The sequence below is a fragment of the Athene noctua genome, chromosome 15 (assembly GCF_965140245.1).
Source record: "Athene noctua chromosome 15, bAthNoc1.hap1.1, whole genome shotgun sequence".
In the NCBI taxonomy this organism is placed as follows: domain Eukaryota; kingdom Metazoa; phylum Chordata; class Aves; order Strigiformes; family Strigidae; genus Athene; species Athene noctua.
This window is the reverse complement of record NC_134051.1, coordinates 11,563,023-11,578,745: the sequence shown is the minus strand read 5'-3', so window position 1 is coordinate 11,578,745 and position 15,723 is coordinate 11,563,023. Positions and strand designations below refer to the sequence as shown.

Here is a 15,723-nt window from a genome sequence, read left to right as displayed (position 1 = left end):
TCTGGGAGTGGTTGGATGTTTTAACCTCCTCACTAGGCATGTTGGCCTGTAATGTTTATTTAATGTTAGTAATAAACATTTGGCTAAGGATGTGGTTGATATATAGAAGACAAAAGTGAGGAAGCTGTTGTCAAGGAATATAAAGGGTTGCAGATGCATTTAAACCCAAGGAATAGCATTTTCTCTAAAATGATGGGAAAGAGTAAGGGCATTTTCAAGTGGGGACAGTAGGGGAGGACAGAGGAGGAGCAGGTACCCCAAGCTGTATGAGCAGGAGCAGTTCTGAGGATTTGTACATGTTCATGAGACAGCGTAACTGCTGAGCTCTGTGACCTTCTAATGTTGGAGCCCCATATCGTTCACTGCATCGTGCTTTTACCATATTAGTTGCTTCTTACGCTGTGGTAAGCTCTTCACAGCAGTGGCACCTCTCCTTTGTCCATCTGGCATGCTTGATCCTGCATATTCTGGCAATGAAAGAATAGATGAACAGTGAATAGCCATTATTATGCTACTGCTTTCCAGCCGTGGTGTTGCTGTGCCACTTTTAATAATTCAGAAGTGGTGGAGAAGTGGGGGAGTGAAAGGGCTGCAGCAATCTTTGTTTCTCTCAGTAGCATGTGATTCCTCCTTGGTGGCTCTGTAGTTACCACGGAAACAGGAGAGGGATGGCACAGCACCAACAGGGCTGGAGTGGGACTTGTGGGTCGGCTCTGTGGCAGCCACACATCTGTGCGAAGGGGAACAACTAGGGCTTATCTTTCTTTGGTTTGGTGCCTTTTCCCCTCTTTCCCTCTGTGGTTTTGTGAAATTATTGTTAAACGAGTGATGCTCCCAAATGTTGGTGTATTTGTTAAAGAGTCTTTTTATTAGTGATTCGAGGAAAAATACACATTGTCAGAAAATTACTGGTGGTCTGGACAAGTTGGGTGAGGTAGTGTAGGAATATGATCATGAAATCTTTCACTGATATGAATTGGAATTGTGATTATAGTCAAACTGTCACTACTGGAAGGTTGTTTAATGTGTTTGAAATGCAGTGGCACTTTAGGGAATAGATTTACTGGAAAAGACTAAGGACCTTTTTACCGACATTTGCTTAGTGCTGCATTCTCTGTTCTGATCAAGGCTGAATCTCATTTTTAGTAATTAGAAATATATATCCTAATCCCCTCTTGCACTAGCTGTACTCACCTGCGTAATGCCAGTCTTAGAAGCTACACAGGGAGAGGCATACGAGAGAAAGGGAGCAGCCCCCCGCATCCCAAGGTTGTCCCCATTACAGCTCCTGACGGCTGTGCAGTGCAGGCACTGGCAGGTGGAGTTACTCTGCTGAACATGCTTTAGGGCTGTATCCATCTTCAAGCTGCCTAATCTACTAGCATTAGCTGTGCTATTTGTTTTGTACCTGTTAGGTACTTAGATTTTCAGTAATCATTCTGGAATTGTTCTGAGGGAACAACTGAAAACCTCTTGGAACTTGGTGACTGGCTTGAGATGGACTGTTAGGTTATTCTCTAACTACAGGCAGGAGATTGATCAATTCAGTATCTCTGTCCCTCCCTTCAGTGATAGACTAGATAAGGTCAAACAAGATTTTCTGTAACAACTTAGTTTGTTAGTAGCTGCCAGGCAACTGTTTGCCTGATTGCTTCAGAACGGGACCAAGACAATAAAATACTGTGTAAACCCACTCTTCTTTTGAATTTTGTGGCAAATAAATACTCTTTTTCCGCACCAGAGACTTCTTTTGAAGTCTGCATTCAACAGATTTGTCACTATGGGAGCAAGCTATAAGGCTTAATTTCCTTCTGCCCAGTTTATATACACAAGTAAGGTATTCTGTATAGTGAACTTTAACTAAATTTATGAGCAAATAATGAGGTTGTTTCTCCCAGTTACCTCTGTGAAACCTTTAGAAACAGTTATCAGACCTTCTCTTGCCCTCCATTTGCCTCCCTAGAGTCTGCAGACTAAAGGTTCAAAACCTTGAATATGGAATATATCTCCTTCAAATTGGTAATCCACAAAGCAGAGTTAAGAGAAAATATGAAATATTTGTTAACAAAAGCTTGACCATAAAGCAATTCAGTGTTTTTCCTCCAAAATGGTAGATCCTGAAATTTAATTACTGATGCTTCAAAACTCTGATTAAAAAAAAAAAAAAAAAAAAAGAAAGAAAGAAAAGTGGAACAACAGAAGAAAAAGAGTTGAACGACATACTTGGATACCAGAAGTGATGTTTAGGAAACCTTGCTCCGAGTTGTTACTTGCAACTATCCTTGTGTCTTCAAAAGGGATGCTACTCTGGTACTCAGAATTGAGAGATTTTTGTTCTAATTTTTTTCATTTTCAGTTGTGGGTTTGCTGGTATGGGTTTTTTTTGAGAAAAGCAGCCTTTGGAGAAATAGATGTTGACAGCAAAAAAATTGCACTGAAAAATAGTAGTTCAAGATGGAGTGCTTTTCTCTTTCCTCCAGATAGGGCACTGCTGGGCTTAGCTTTGGTCCTTTCTGAATCTGACATGTTAGATGTGCTCCTGTTAATAGAAAAATGTCTTCAATATAAACTGCAGATTGCATCTGAAAGATGAGTTAGTTGTCTAATACATGCTCATCTACAGCAACTGTTCTTCAGTTAACACACAAAATGGAATGAAGTCCAGCGCAGTGATTCTTATCGCTTTTGCTTTTGCCAAAGTTAAAAATGCATTAAATTATTGCCACTGAATTCAGGAGAGGTCTCTGAATTCAGAAAACATCTATTGAGTGTATGATGTCATTTTTATGAAGTCATCCTTTACATTAGAATTGCAGTTTAGAAAAAACTCACTTCCACTGCAAGTATAATAAAATTGTTGTTAAATCCTAGTCTTGCAGAGTGATTGAGATTAATTTCCTGTTCTATGATACTGGAGTGAATAGCCTCTTTATCCCCAAACTACAGGAAACTACTTAGTGTTTTGTGTGAGGTTCTGCAATGTATGTATTGTTTCAGGGAGCTTGACTTTTAAGGACACATGCCCTTCTGCCCCAGTGGCTGGTGTAAAATGTAAATATTGCAGGCTACGAAAAGACAACTGAGAAGCAGTTCACGTAAAACTGTACTGTACAGTATGTGAGCTGTCCCAAGACTGCATGGCTCAGTTTTGTGTAATCCTGGTGCACAGTAATGGTGTGATTGCTGTATATCTGGAGTAGAAAATGGCATTTTTGTTTTGACACTTTTTTAAAGGATTGTACTTTTCGTTGAAAATTCATCTCTGAATCTTTCAGTTGACGAATATGTAATTAAAAGGATGTATTTCAATAGGGCTACAAATTTTTAGTCTAAACAAAGGTTGCAGGAATGCTTCAATGGAACTGATTCAGTAATGTTTTTGTTCTTGGTTCTCATCCTCTAGGAGGTATCAGAAGCACTACATCTAATAAAACATGATATTCTGACTCTTAACCCAATGATTCTAAGCTCAGAAGCTTATTCTGCATGTGCTCATTGATGACGTGTAAGCAGACAGGACTGAACACTTGCAAAAATTGGCTCCAGGGTGCTAGGAGGTGCATGCTAGAACTGGTTACCCTTTTGACTATTGGCTTCTTTGTTTCATGGGTTTTTTTCTTCAAAAAGAAGCTAAAAAGTATGACAGTTGTTCTTCCTCCAAAAGACATGCTAAACCTAAGCTTCCAAATCCTGCTGTAATTGTTTCTAAGTTGCCTTCTTTTTGTTTTAAACAGGCCAACTCTAACAATATTTGCTTACAATAACTTGTGGACGAAGATGTTGACTCTAATATTCTGCACTGTTGTTTCTTGCTCCTAATTTAGATAAAGGACAATTGTGATTATTTAGGAAAAGAGCTCAGAAGAAGGGACAAAATTGAGAAATATAGGACTTAATCTTTAAGAGACACTGGAAGAAATGGATTTTAATCTTGCATGTTAATTTTGGATTAAGAGAACTTAACTATTAAAGCTTACTAAAAATTCTTTATGAGTCTCAAAAGCACTGAATTGGATTTTCAGTCAGGTTGGGGTTTTTTTTATTATTTAACAGAAAATACCTCATTTTGTGTAAAACTTTATGGTTCCCTTACCAGTCTTGTCCTTTTTCTAGGATCTTTTTGATAGATCTTTTTGTGTAGATACCCCAGTTTGTGTGTGTAGTAACTTGTTAACTGTCAAAAGGATTGACCAGTCCTTTGCATAGAGGGACTCTTAAAGAGTTATTGTGGGGGTTTTTTATTTATTCTTAAAATCTTGGTATGAATTAAATGCAGCTTTTGTTGCAAGACTCTGAAGATTAAAGCTGTATTTACAGATGAGAGAAAAAGGCATTAGACAATTAAAGGCATCTGAGCAGGCTGCAGCTCATTTTGTTAGGTTATAAAAGTATTTCATCTTGCACGGATGAGGGAATGATCCTCTGTACAACTCAGCTACCACTTTAGCTGATATTGGCAGGCTTTACAGCAGTGCTTTATCCTTTTGATTAGACCTTGATTGCCACTCAACCAGATACAGCTTGCAGCCATCTCACTTCAACTTGTGCAAGTGTATGATGAAAGAACATGAAGATAGATGTTTAAAGCATAGCCCCCCCCCCCCCCCCCCATCCTCTGTGTTTGAAAGGCTTATTAAAGTTAATCAAAGAAAGAATCCCTTATTTTTGGACAATTCTGAGCTTTGATTTGCAATTGAGCGCCCCTCAGAGAGGATTTTGAAAGTTTACTTGCCTCTCTGCTATGTATTTTCAGGTGCTCTCACAGTTGGCCTTGTGCGACAGTGTCAAACCATCCATGGACGTGACAGGACCTGTATTCCTCCACGGCTGCCTCCTGAGTGGGTCACTACGTTATTTTTCATCATTATGGGAATCATTTCACTAACTGTCACATGTGGTTTGCTGGTGGCTTCCCACTGGCGAAGAGAAGCTACTAAATATGCCCGCTGGATAGCTTTCACTGGAAGTAAGTGACCTCAACTTACACAGTTGACCTGTATGCAGGATAAACTGGTGGAGTCTAAAATAGCACTACAGTGTTGTCAAGCAGCAGTGCTTAGGGCTCTTACTAGACAAAACATTCCTTCTCTTTAAATATCATGTCTGAGAGAAAAATAAAATTCTTCAAAAATAAAGGGGTTGATATCTTAAGTGACTATATAGAGAGTGATTAATAGTCTGTGGGCCCAAGGTGAGAGAAAGGAAGGCCCAACTCCTTTATCTTCCTTGGGCAGTGCCATTAATTGACCTAAGAAAATGAGCAGGGATAGAAGAGGTCAGTCCTGAATTGTGTGTGTGATAGTCTTTCATACTTCCCCCCTCCCATATATCCAGGACTTACTCCTGCCAGAATGGAATGACTGAAGTTCCCTCCCCTATGAAGAGGAGGCACCCGAGACTTGCTACAGTCTGAAATCCATCCCTACTTCAGGTGTCTCATGAATACCTCATTCAGGGTTGATGCTGGTTCAGTCCTGCTTCATTCTCACAGCGGCGCTTTATTCAGAATATCTGCATCCTAATTGGCTATGCAGGAGGATTGCCCACTGCAGAGCATCTGCTGTGTTTCACAGCACTGAGACTTTTGCTTCCGTAAGTGACCCGCAGCAGTGCTTTAGCTGGAGGGAGGAGTGCCAGTGTTTTTCTGCCTCCCTTGATTCTGCTCCATATGAGCACCAGCATAACTCCCCACAGCCGAGCCTCCTCTAGCAGCCCTGTGTTTCTGCACAGGGAAATATATCCTATGGCTACTTTGGTGCAAAAGAAAAACAGCTATAACGAGTAAGGGGAATAACTTTAAAACTTCCTTTTCTTGGTGTGTGTTACAGGCTTAGCCCAACTGTGAAATGGTGCCTTAATGGTGGGGATGACAGCATGAAAAAGCTCAAAACCTGAGGGCTTTTAAATTGACTTGAATTATGACATACCACTAAAGGTAGTGTGAACACTAACTAGAAAATGCAAGTTTGTGGTTTACACAGGCATAAATAAGGTTTAATGGAACTCTATGACATCTAATGATACCTAATATGAATGAGATTGAACCTTGTTTTGGGGGAGGGAATAATATAAAAAGGTGCTCAGCTTCCACAAAGGTACTTCACTGAGGCACTTGTACAATCAAAGCCATCCTTTTGACAAATTTGCTACACAGCATATTAAATTAATAGTGCAGCTCTTACAGACAAAGGAGCTGTTGAAATGCTGTATCCATTATGATTGACTTTTATTTATTTTCCGGTGAATGATTAAAATAGCAGACATGAGTATTACTGAATATTCCATCCCAACTTTTCCAGTGCCCTTGTTTAACTATTTCATGTATGTCTAATGTATGCAGGGAGGATTTAAACTCAAAATGACATAAAATTAAGAAGCTTACAGTGAGCTGAAGTCAAATCTCTAGGGTAAAGAGAGGTTTTGGGGTACTATATGTTAATAGCTGAAGCCATGATTTGTTTACTGATGTTTTTTCTTAATTCAGAGATTTTATTTTGGGCTTTACGTATTTTAAAGGGGTTTTTTAAATATCTTAAATTGCCACATCCTCGCATCTTTAGTTTTCTACAACTGTGGCAGTTCAGTCAAAAAATCTGATACCCTAAAGCTGTTTTTTTTTCCTGTAGATTTTTTTAGGGTTGCAACAGATCCATTATTAGAAGTCTAAATATAGAAGGACATTCTTTTATTTCAGCACTTGCCTTTTTGTTATGACATGTTTAATAATGAAACATATTAATTTGTTCTTTTGCAAGTCAGAATTATTCATAATTCTATTAAGATATGATCGCTGTGTTGCCAGAATTCTAAAATTCAGTGTCTTTGGTATTCATCTCCAATACATATGACTCTGTGACCTTTGCATTCCTGTTAACAATGATGATGGGAAATTTTATTGCTTAACTCCATTGTAAGAAAAGTCACTTTTGGAAAAGAAGTGAATGGGAGGAAGAGTTCTTTATTTTACAAAAATGTCAAGGAGAGTGACTTCTGTGATTCATTGGATGGCAATTAGTAATCTGTTTGTAGATTAGTATTAGGAAACATGTAGCCATATGGAATCAACTTGGAATACCAGGAACAGGTCCTTCCTGTGAAGTGCCAGGGCTGTATGATGAAAACATGTGTAACTCATCAGAAGGGGGCAGGGAACACTTTATGGTTGTATTACATCTCTTCTGCAAGCAATTTCAAGACTCAGCAGCCTAGTACAGGCTGCTAGCAAATACTCTTCTCGCAGAATTTTCTGAACACAACTGAGGACATACTATCCCAGGCAGGCAGGGAAGTCTGCTGGGACTGCCAAGGGCAGCTCTGGGGCTGGCAGCTCCTCTAAAGTAAATCATCTAAGGGCAAAGGAATTCTCTTGCTCAGCCCTTTCCTTGCAACTCTGACAGCAGCAAGGAGAGCCTGGTAAGAGGTCACTCTTGCCCAGTTCATGCTGGAATTTATATATAAATACATAGCTTGTATTTTTCATGGAATTTTTGCTTGTCGTCATCTTGGATGACTCCAGATTTTTCAGGTGTGCATCTATAAATATGAATTATTGCTGACAGTGGTGTTGTCTATCTTGTTGAGCTAAGGGACACATGAAGGACAAAAGTTTGATCTGTCAGTTCTCTTTCTTATATACACTTCTAAAAGGACACAGCTGAGAGATTATTTACTAGCACAGTATTTGCATCTTTTCCCAGCCTTTGGTGGTTTTACTGCACAGAATCATGTCTTTCTGGCTTCTTCGCAAAAGAGCATTGTGGAGAGGAGAGATACTTCCCTCCTCTAGCTCATACTGCAGGAGTGACAAAAGTCTTCTAATGGCAAATGCAAAAGTTTTCCTTCACATTTTGTAGAGAAGAGTCAAGAATCATGGTATTTATATTGATGTGATAGATATTATCATTTTGGGCATAGATAGTATCAAAACTATCATGACTAGTTTGAGTCCTGTTAACTGTAGTTCCAAATTCATGCAGTGTAATGGAGAGTAGATTCCTTCTTGGTGTTTGTGCACTGCCCAGGTCTTTGTGTGTTTCTTCAATGACTGAGGCCTTGCAAACTCAGAGCTGTGCTTCGTGTGTTGATAGTAGGTGAAGATCTCATCAGCTATTCCTTTGCATGGTATTATTTACCTGTTGCTCAGGTGTGAGCTTACAGCCTGTTACCATCCCAGCTTCTATACCACTTCATCACTAATAATGCCCAGGGACACAGTGGCATAAGTTGGTAGCAGAACAAGTAACCTGGCTTTGGTAGTGTTTCCCATATCTCTGAAGCTGCTCCTTTTTTGCTAGCCCTACTTCAAATTTATCCAAACCCTTTTCAGGGCCTGTTATGCCATCTTCTGTTTTAGAAGATAGGATGTGTTAACCCTATGGTAAATCTCACATGTTGTGATTTCCATGGTCCTTAGAACAGATACTGTTAGGTCCCATAATAAGAAGCAATGTTCAAAGCTTATTCTCTGCGGAGGCTATATAGGTGATCTTGTGTAATAACTGCCTTGGCTATTGCAGGAGTTCACAGAGCTCCCCCAAGTTCTGTTTATACCTTACACAGATTCAGGTCTCTTACCATCTGCTACAACTAGAAAGGGAATTAATTCTGTTTCTGCTGCCACTGAATTGGGTGCTTCTCTGAGATGTATCAAGGGAGGGGATGCTGGACAGAAAAATCATATTTCTACTTTTTTTCAGCAGTTACCAGAGAGTCTGTTATTCTTTTTTTTCTGAGAATTTAAATGTTCATGAGTATAATGGACTTGCTTTTTGGAATGCAAATAAAAATGGGGTAGGATAATCACATTCTTAACTAACAGTAGCTATGCTGCAAATGTTCGTCCCTGGTGTTCCCCAGTGAGTAAATTGCTGCTTGAGTTATTAAAGATTTGCACCTGGTACTGCTTTCTATGTTATGCATCTCTAAAGAGGCAAGCAAGTACTACAATGAGCCCTCTAAAGACTAGACCATAGATTTTTCCTTCTTTTTATATGCTGTCTCCTGGATTTTTGGAAGTTGTCATCGGATGCTCAAAATAATTTCAAGGAAAAGAATTAAAGGAACTAGATATTTTTGGCAGCCACAATTCAGGAGTAGACTAGAAATTATTGTGCTTGGTTACCTAGTTGTTTTTGTTAATAGGTATTGTAGTCATTAAATGTCTTTTCTGCAAATTTTCCTATCCGAGGGAGAATTTGAAGTCATAAGCAAGTACTCTTGAGGGAAAAGTTCTTTATGGGTTGATGGAAATTCACTGAGTTGATGCTAACAGACACAGAGAGTTAGATTTGGGCTACAGCTTGTATAAGAAATTCCCATCCTCTAGCTTATGAAGTTCTTTCTAAAAGAATACACACTAAGTTGACAGAGCGCTTCACATCTGGATTTTCTCCTCAGTTTCTTCTTTTTTAAAAATAAATTTATCATGCAGTCTTTTCTTGATGACTTTGCAAAACTTTGTCAGATTAGGAAGCCTGAATTATGGCAGACACTTTGATGAATCTGTTTTTCATTTGCTGTTTCATTAGACTAAAAATTCGGGCCATACTAAGAAAAATTGCTTGGACACCCTGACAGCAGAACATGTGCACTGTTATTTGGAAGAGATGGCTGGTTACTTCTGCAATAAATGTTTGAAATGTATATACACATCAGCATTCTGCACACTGCCTGGATGTGTAGAAATTATTTTTTCTCCTGCTGTGAACTGAGGGAGTTGAGGTACCTGCACCCTTCTGTCCCCTGGCAGGAACACGAGGAGACGCTGGACACACACTCCCCTTGGCGCCACAGTGGCACGAGCAGGTCTCAGACCTGTGAGCACTGGTGCATGTACGTACAGTACACCCCAGAGAACAGTGGTTTACTAGAGAGGGATAAAGATCTATTCTTCAACCATATCCATGAGGCCATCAGAACCTTTCCAGCTGTGTAGTTCTTGAATGTAACAAAGGAGATTTAATCTTGAAAGTGCAGGTTGTTTTCAGAATGCTAAAGCTATTTCCTATAAGTGTGTTACTGTTAAATGTAACAGAAGCTTTGTAGGTAACTGGAATGCTCATCAGGGACAAACTAGATGTAATAGGAAGCGTGCTGAGTTATGATAATGTGACTTATCCTCAGAATATTGTTCAAACTGTTACTAATTTTATGTTGCGTTACTAATCACACATCAACCCCCGTTTTCTGGACCACTATGAGCTCTTCTATGCTTATACAGATCTGCTAAGAAACGAACACCCGAGCTTTCTCTCCTCAGCTGGAGCAGCTGTGGGTTGAGATACAATTTAAAAAGAGAAACGTTCTTTAGAGGTTGGATTGTGTGGCGCCTGGAATTCCATGCACCGGTAATCATGTAGATTAAAGCCTTCTAGATTATGTAATGTCTATCATCTGGCTGCCGGCTCTTCGGTTTTGTTTCAGCAGGAGGCCGGGGGTGCCGGGCAGCCGGGGGTGCCGGGTGGCTTTGCGGCGCGTTTCCCGCCCCGGCCCCGCAGGAGCCGCCGCCGCGGCCGCCGTGCGCGCGAGGCACGAGCGCCCCCTCGCGGCCCGCGCGGTTGCACGCGGCGCTGCGCGCGCCGGGCCGGGCCGGGCCGAGGCCGCGCGTGGGCCCGGGCGGGAAAGCGGCTCCGCCCGCGTGTGCGGGGCTGGCCCCGCGATGGCCGAAACGCCCGTTTCTCTTTTTTCTCTTTGTGCCCGTCCAGAGCCGTCGTGCCCACAACTAGTCTCTTCTACAGAACGGGAGTGGCTTTTCCTCAAAGCTGAGATCTGTGCTATGCAAATCGTAGGCTTTCAGCATTAAGATACAACAATGTGATAAACTTGTCTTGGATACACAGGGAGCCCATTCAAAAAATATTTTTAGTATGGGCATGTAAGACTGTAGCTGGATAAACTGCAGCACCTGTATTTAGTCAGGAAGAGCAGTAGTGAAGTTACATTTAAAAATGTTGAATCACAGAATCAGCTAGGTAGGAAGGGACCTTGAAGATCATCTATTCCAACCGTTAACTTAGCACTGACAGTTCCCAACTACACCAGATGCCGAAGCTGAGTTAACATCATATCCCTAACCTAACCTAAGTTGAGGTTGGTCCAGCCCATCATTTCCTCACCTGGAAAGCCTAGAGACTGTTCTGGTAGGCCAGAGGGGACAGATGAGCTGCTGATTTTGTTTTACATACCTTTGGAAACAAAAGCAGCTGCAGCACTGCTGACTTGCACACTGGCTGCTTACTGTTGCCAGTGGTTGGTACTGTTGCTTGTTTGACTTGGGGAAGCTCAAGCAGGGAACAGCATCTCCTGAGTATGTTCTGTCTTCTAGTGGTGGAGAAGAGAAAGGGGAGACAAGCACCTGTGTCTTACCAACAAACAAAAAGCAGGTCTGTGTTAACTGAGAGAAGGCTGAAAAAAATTATCAGGTAGTGCACTTTATTCAGGCAGGAACATTGTAACTTGTTTCAAATTTTCTTTTTCATGTGGTTAAGTTTATAGGTAGACTGAAGACTAGGAGAGGCTTCAGTGTTAGCTGTGCATCATGTTAGGAGATGGTGGTATCTGGCTTTGTAGGGTTGGTGGGATCCCTCCCCCAGATAAAATTTAGATTTGGCTGAATGGGTATTGGGATGCTATGTTCCACGCACAGTAAACAACGTTTGAAACAAAGTTGAAATACATAGAAATAAGAGTAAAGCACTAGTAGTGGACCGAACTGGTAGAATCAGATAAAATTCTGCATTATTCTAATACTGATAAAAAACCCTAATGTGTATGTTCTTGCATATGCAATCAAACCAATTCAAAAACTAATCCTTTTTATTGTGAAGAATGTCTTGCCTCTTAGAGGAGCCATATTTGGAAGTCACTCCCTTGGTCAAGACAGTAGAGTCCTGCATATCGCTGTATTCAAACTAAACAGGGTTACTTCTCCCAAGATACGTTACAGGGACACTGAAGCTGTCATCTGGGAAGGACTACAACACTGGATGGTCTCTCCTGGATTTGATCAGAGTACTGAAATGTGCTGCGAGGAATGTTGGTCATTATAGCTAGCCAAAGGCCTGTGAAATCCACAATATAATTCTAATGAATAGTTTTAATAGGATATCTGATTTTTTTTTTTTTTACATCCACACAGAGTCAATTGTAAACATGAACCATGTACATAAGTCTAACTGCTCAGGTGAAATAAAAATCCTCATTTCTTGATTCTCATTGTTCGTGGAGTCTGAATTGGAAGTTTTTCACTAAAAAGCTTAGATTAAACCAAATCAGGAAACTTTTATTTGTATTCCACTGACAAATCTTAAAAATATTTAATTACTTAAGGAAACATTCATATAACTTTATGAAACTGGTATATTTTAATCTAAAAGAATCTCTAATGACAATCTGTGTGTTTTCTATTTTTAGCAAAACTTTTACAGAAAAGGAATTTATGTGGAAGAATGGGAGAGGGCAACTACCCTTGGAAAAAGGCAACTGATAATAGAAAAGGAGTTTCTTCAATGTTGAATGTTAGTTTATCTTGACTTTGGGGGAAAATGACTCTAAAATAACTGGAGAAGTAATGAACTTGGTGACTAAACTTGTGGATGGTGGTAGCAGTATATCCACCAAATTTTTATTCTGTAAAGACAGTTCAGGATCTAGTGAGCAGGACTGAAATTACAGTCAAAATGGGGGTCTTTCAGTCTTTCTTGGGAGTAAATGAGGAATGTTTTAAAAGCAAGATAAAGCCTACTCGGTCATTTCAAGCAAGCTAGGTACTGGAATATCTTAGCTGTTCAGTTTGGCCAGAATGCTTTGCTTGCTTTTCTGGACTGCTCTATGAACTGGTAAATATTTTGACTTTTAACACAGCAGTGACCATTTTTTCTTTTCTCTTTCCTTTGCAGTGATTCTATTCTGTATGGCAGCCCTAATATTTCCAATAGGATTTTACATCAATGAAGTTGGAGGTCAACCATATAAATTACCCAATAACACAGTGGTTGGGTCTTCATATGTACTGTTTGTCTTATCCATTTTCTTTACAATAGTGGGACTTCTATTTGCTGGCAAAGTTTGTTTACCTGGCTGATGAATGTCTGAACTTCAGGACTTTATTTTGGAAAAGAGCAAGAGATCAGAATTGCATTCTCAGGAGGATGCCTAGATCAGACTATTGAACACTTACTGAAAAGAAGAATGCTTTGACTTGTTCTCACTATGCACTTTGGATGAAAAAAAGGAGAGCCTTTCCCGTAACCAAATACAGACAACGTTGACTAATCTCCTGAGCATATTTAATGCAGTCAGGTCTGCACTGTGATAGGAACTAGTGAAGAATGCTTTACACTGAGAAGCATAATGCCCCATGTTACTGTACTGTTCCTGTTTTTAACGTCTAATGATTTGGAAGTCAAAGTATTTATGAACTTTGTGGTAGACCAGAGGGTTGCAGAGGAATTCAAGTGAGGCTGGCCTCGCTGTTTAGGAGAATAGTATTTTACATCTTCCTTCTGATGAGCAAAGCCTTTGGCACCAATGTGGATCAATCTTGCATTACTGCACCAAGAAGCCAATAGATCAAAACATGTTCTCTAAATGTATGTAACAGCAAGAAGACATACATCCCCTCCTCCCCCAATAAGCTCTAGAAAAACACTAAGGAACATTTTAGAGGGGGATTTCTTCCTTATATTTATATAAATATATATATAAATATATATATATTTTGCTGATGCAGTATACAGTGTGTGTGTATGTGTGTGTGTGTATATACACATATATGTATATATATGTATATACACACAAATGGTTCCTGGAAAAGAACTCAGAACGCTTTGCTAGCAAAACACTGTGGTGTGCAAAACTAGAACTCAATAGAAAAAAGCCATTTCTCTGAAGGCCACATAGCTGAGAGTCTTCAGTTTACCTCATTCTTTGTAGCAGCCCTTGATTTTAACAGTTTTTGTAATAGGTACAAACGATCCCATGCCTTTTTAGGTGCAATTTTAAGTTAAGCTAAAATTCTTTTTATGGTAATTTATTTGTATATGAGGGTAGAAGGTGAGATCATGTCATACCTTAAAGTTAAAATCCTAATTTTGGGAAACTGACACTATTTAAATTATTAGCAACTGTTGTACAGAAAGTCTCTTTTTCTACTGCATTGTTACATTAGCATTCATACTTGTTCAAGCACAGCATTTTACCATTGATAAGCGTTTCTCTAGCACATGTAAAGTGCAATGTTTAAAGTAATGCAAACACTATTCCACTGCTAAGATGGATGAACTTGTTTTTGAGTATTAATTCATCTTTACCAAAAAAATTAGCAATATAGTTTAAATTATAGTTTAAATAATATGTGTATTGTTTACTAAAGTTGTTATTTTAAGTGTGGATTTAAGGGCCACCCAAATTTGGAGTAAATATTCCTCACTAAAGGTAGTTTTATTTTTCAACACAAGGATAAACCTTTGAATCCATAGACATAATTCACTACTCAACCTAACCTTGCAGAAAGTACAGTTCAGTGTCCCAGGAAAGCTGCCTGCACTATCAGTATTTATTTTCCAGTTAATACGTGGTTTACCTGAGATTCATTATGACAACAAAAAAAGTGTACGTTTCAAGTACTGTTTCATTGAGCTTTTTAGAACAACTGCATTGCTAAATAGACATTTTTCTAAAATGTTAGTGAAAGTGTATTTTAGAATGAGGTGGTTGTTAAAATATAATCAGCAGTTTCCAAAATAATCACTTATCACATAAGCTTAAGTGTTTGAAAATAAGACAATTTGCACAATTCTTTTAACTCTGTGCCATTCAGACCCTAGTGGGTCTCTGTCTTCCTCCTCCTCCACCTCTTTCCTCTCCCCCTCCCAAGGTATTTTTAATACAAAAAGGTTATTTCCTGAATTGTTTTTTCATTTGGCATTTTTGAATAAATTTGTCACTGGAATGGTCTATAAGTGACTTTGTTTCCAGTCAGCTCACTCACAGGTGGAAGGGAGTGTTTATAAACACTAAATTTTTCTGAAGTATGCAACCTGTCAATACAGCTAGACACCTACTTGGAAGTAATAGTTTAAGTATGATTTAGTTCCTAATTTAAGCCTTCATCTGCATGGGTAGTCTGAGATCCCTAGTGATGTTGGTGGAGATGAATGCGGGGTTCAGCTGCTGGATGTGTGTCTAAATTTGTGGTGAGATCACTGCTGTATCCTAAGATGAAGTATTGCTAAAACTTAGACCATATGTTGAAAAAAAAGCACTCTATTTCAGAAATGTCACCGTTGTAAATAGTTCTAGGAGATTTTTGTAACTGGAACACAGGTTTCTCAGCCACTAAGATTTCTTCCCCCCCCCCCCCCCCACGCTTGCTTCTGTTATGGTAATATCATGTATACAGTGAATTTAGGCTTAGATTAAATGAATCATCATTTCATTTAAAAACATAAACTATAAACACTTATCTTGGATCATACCCAGAATGTGGCTGGCTGGCTGGAAATTTATCTGATTTGCCAGTGCTATTGCTATGGATTAGTAAATGATAGGAGAGATTTAACTAGCAGATTGTTTGATTAAATATTTGAGCATTTTAAGTCCAGAAATAGACTGGCCATCTGCATTTAAAAAAAAACCCCACCCAGTAATTGAAGAGACAGCTGTCAACAGTTGCTTTTAATAAGGTCACTAAGTACTATATAGTACAGTATTAATTTATAGCAG

General features: G+C 39.4%; 1 protein-coding gene across 1 annotated transcript in view; it reads left to right on the top strand.

Moving 5' to 3' along the window:
- Window positions 1–13,726, top strand: part of MOSMO (modulator of smoothened) — a 31,402-nt gene extending 17,676 nt beyond the window's left edge. Inside the window, exons 2-3 of the mRNA XM_074919655.1 lie at window positions 4,754–4,966; window positions 12,897–13,726. Of these exons, the coding sequence (XP_074775756.1) occupies window positions 4,754–4,966; window positions 12,897–13,081 (398 nt within the window). The 3' untranslated portion in view covers window positions 13,082–13,726. The remainder of the gene's footprint in view (window positions 1–4,753; window positions 4,967–12,896) is intronic.
- Window positions 13,727–15,723: the final 1,997 nt, after the last annotated feature.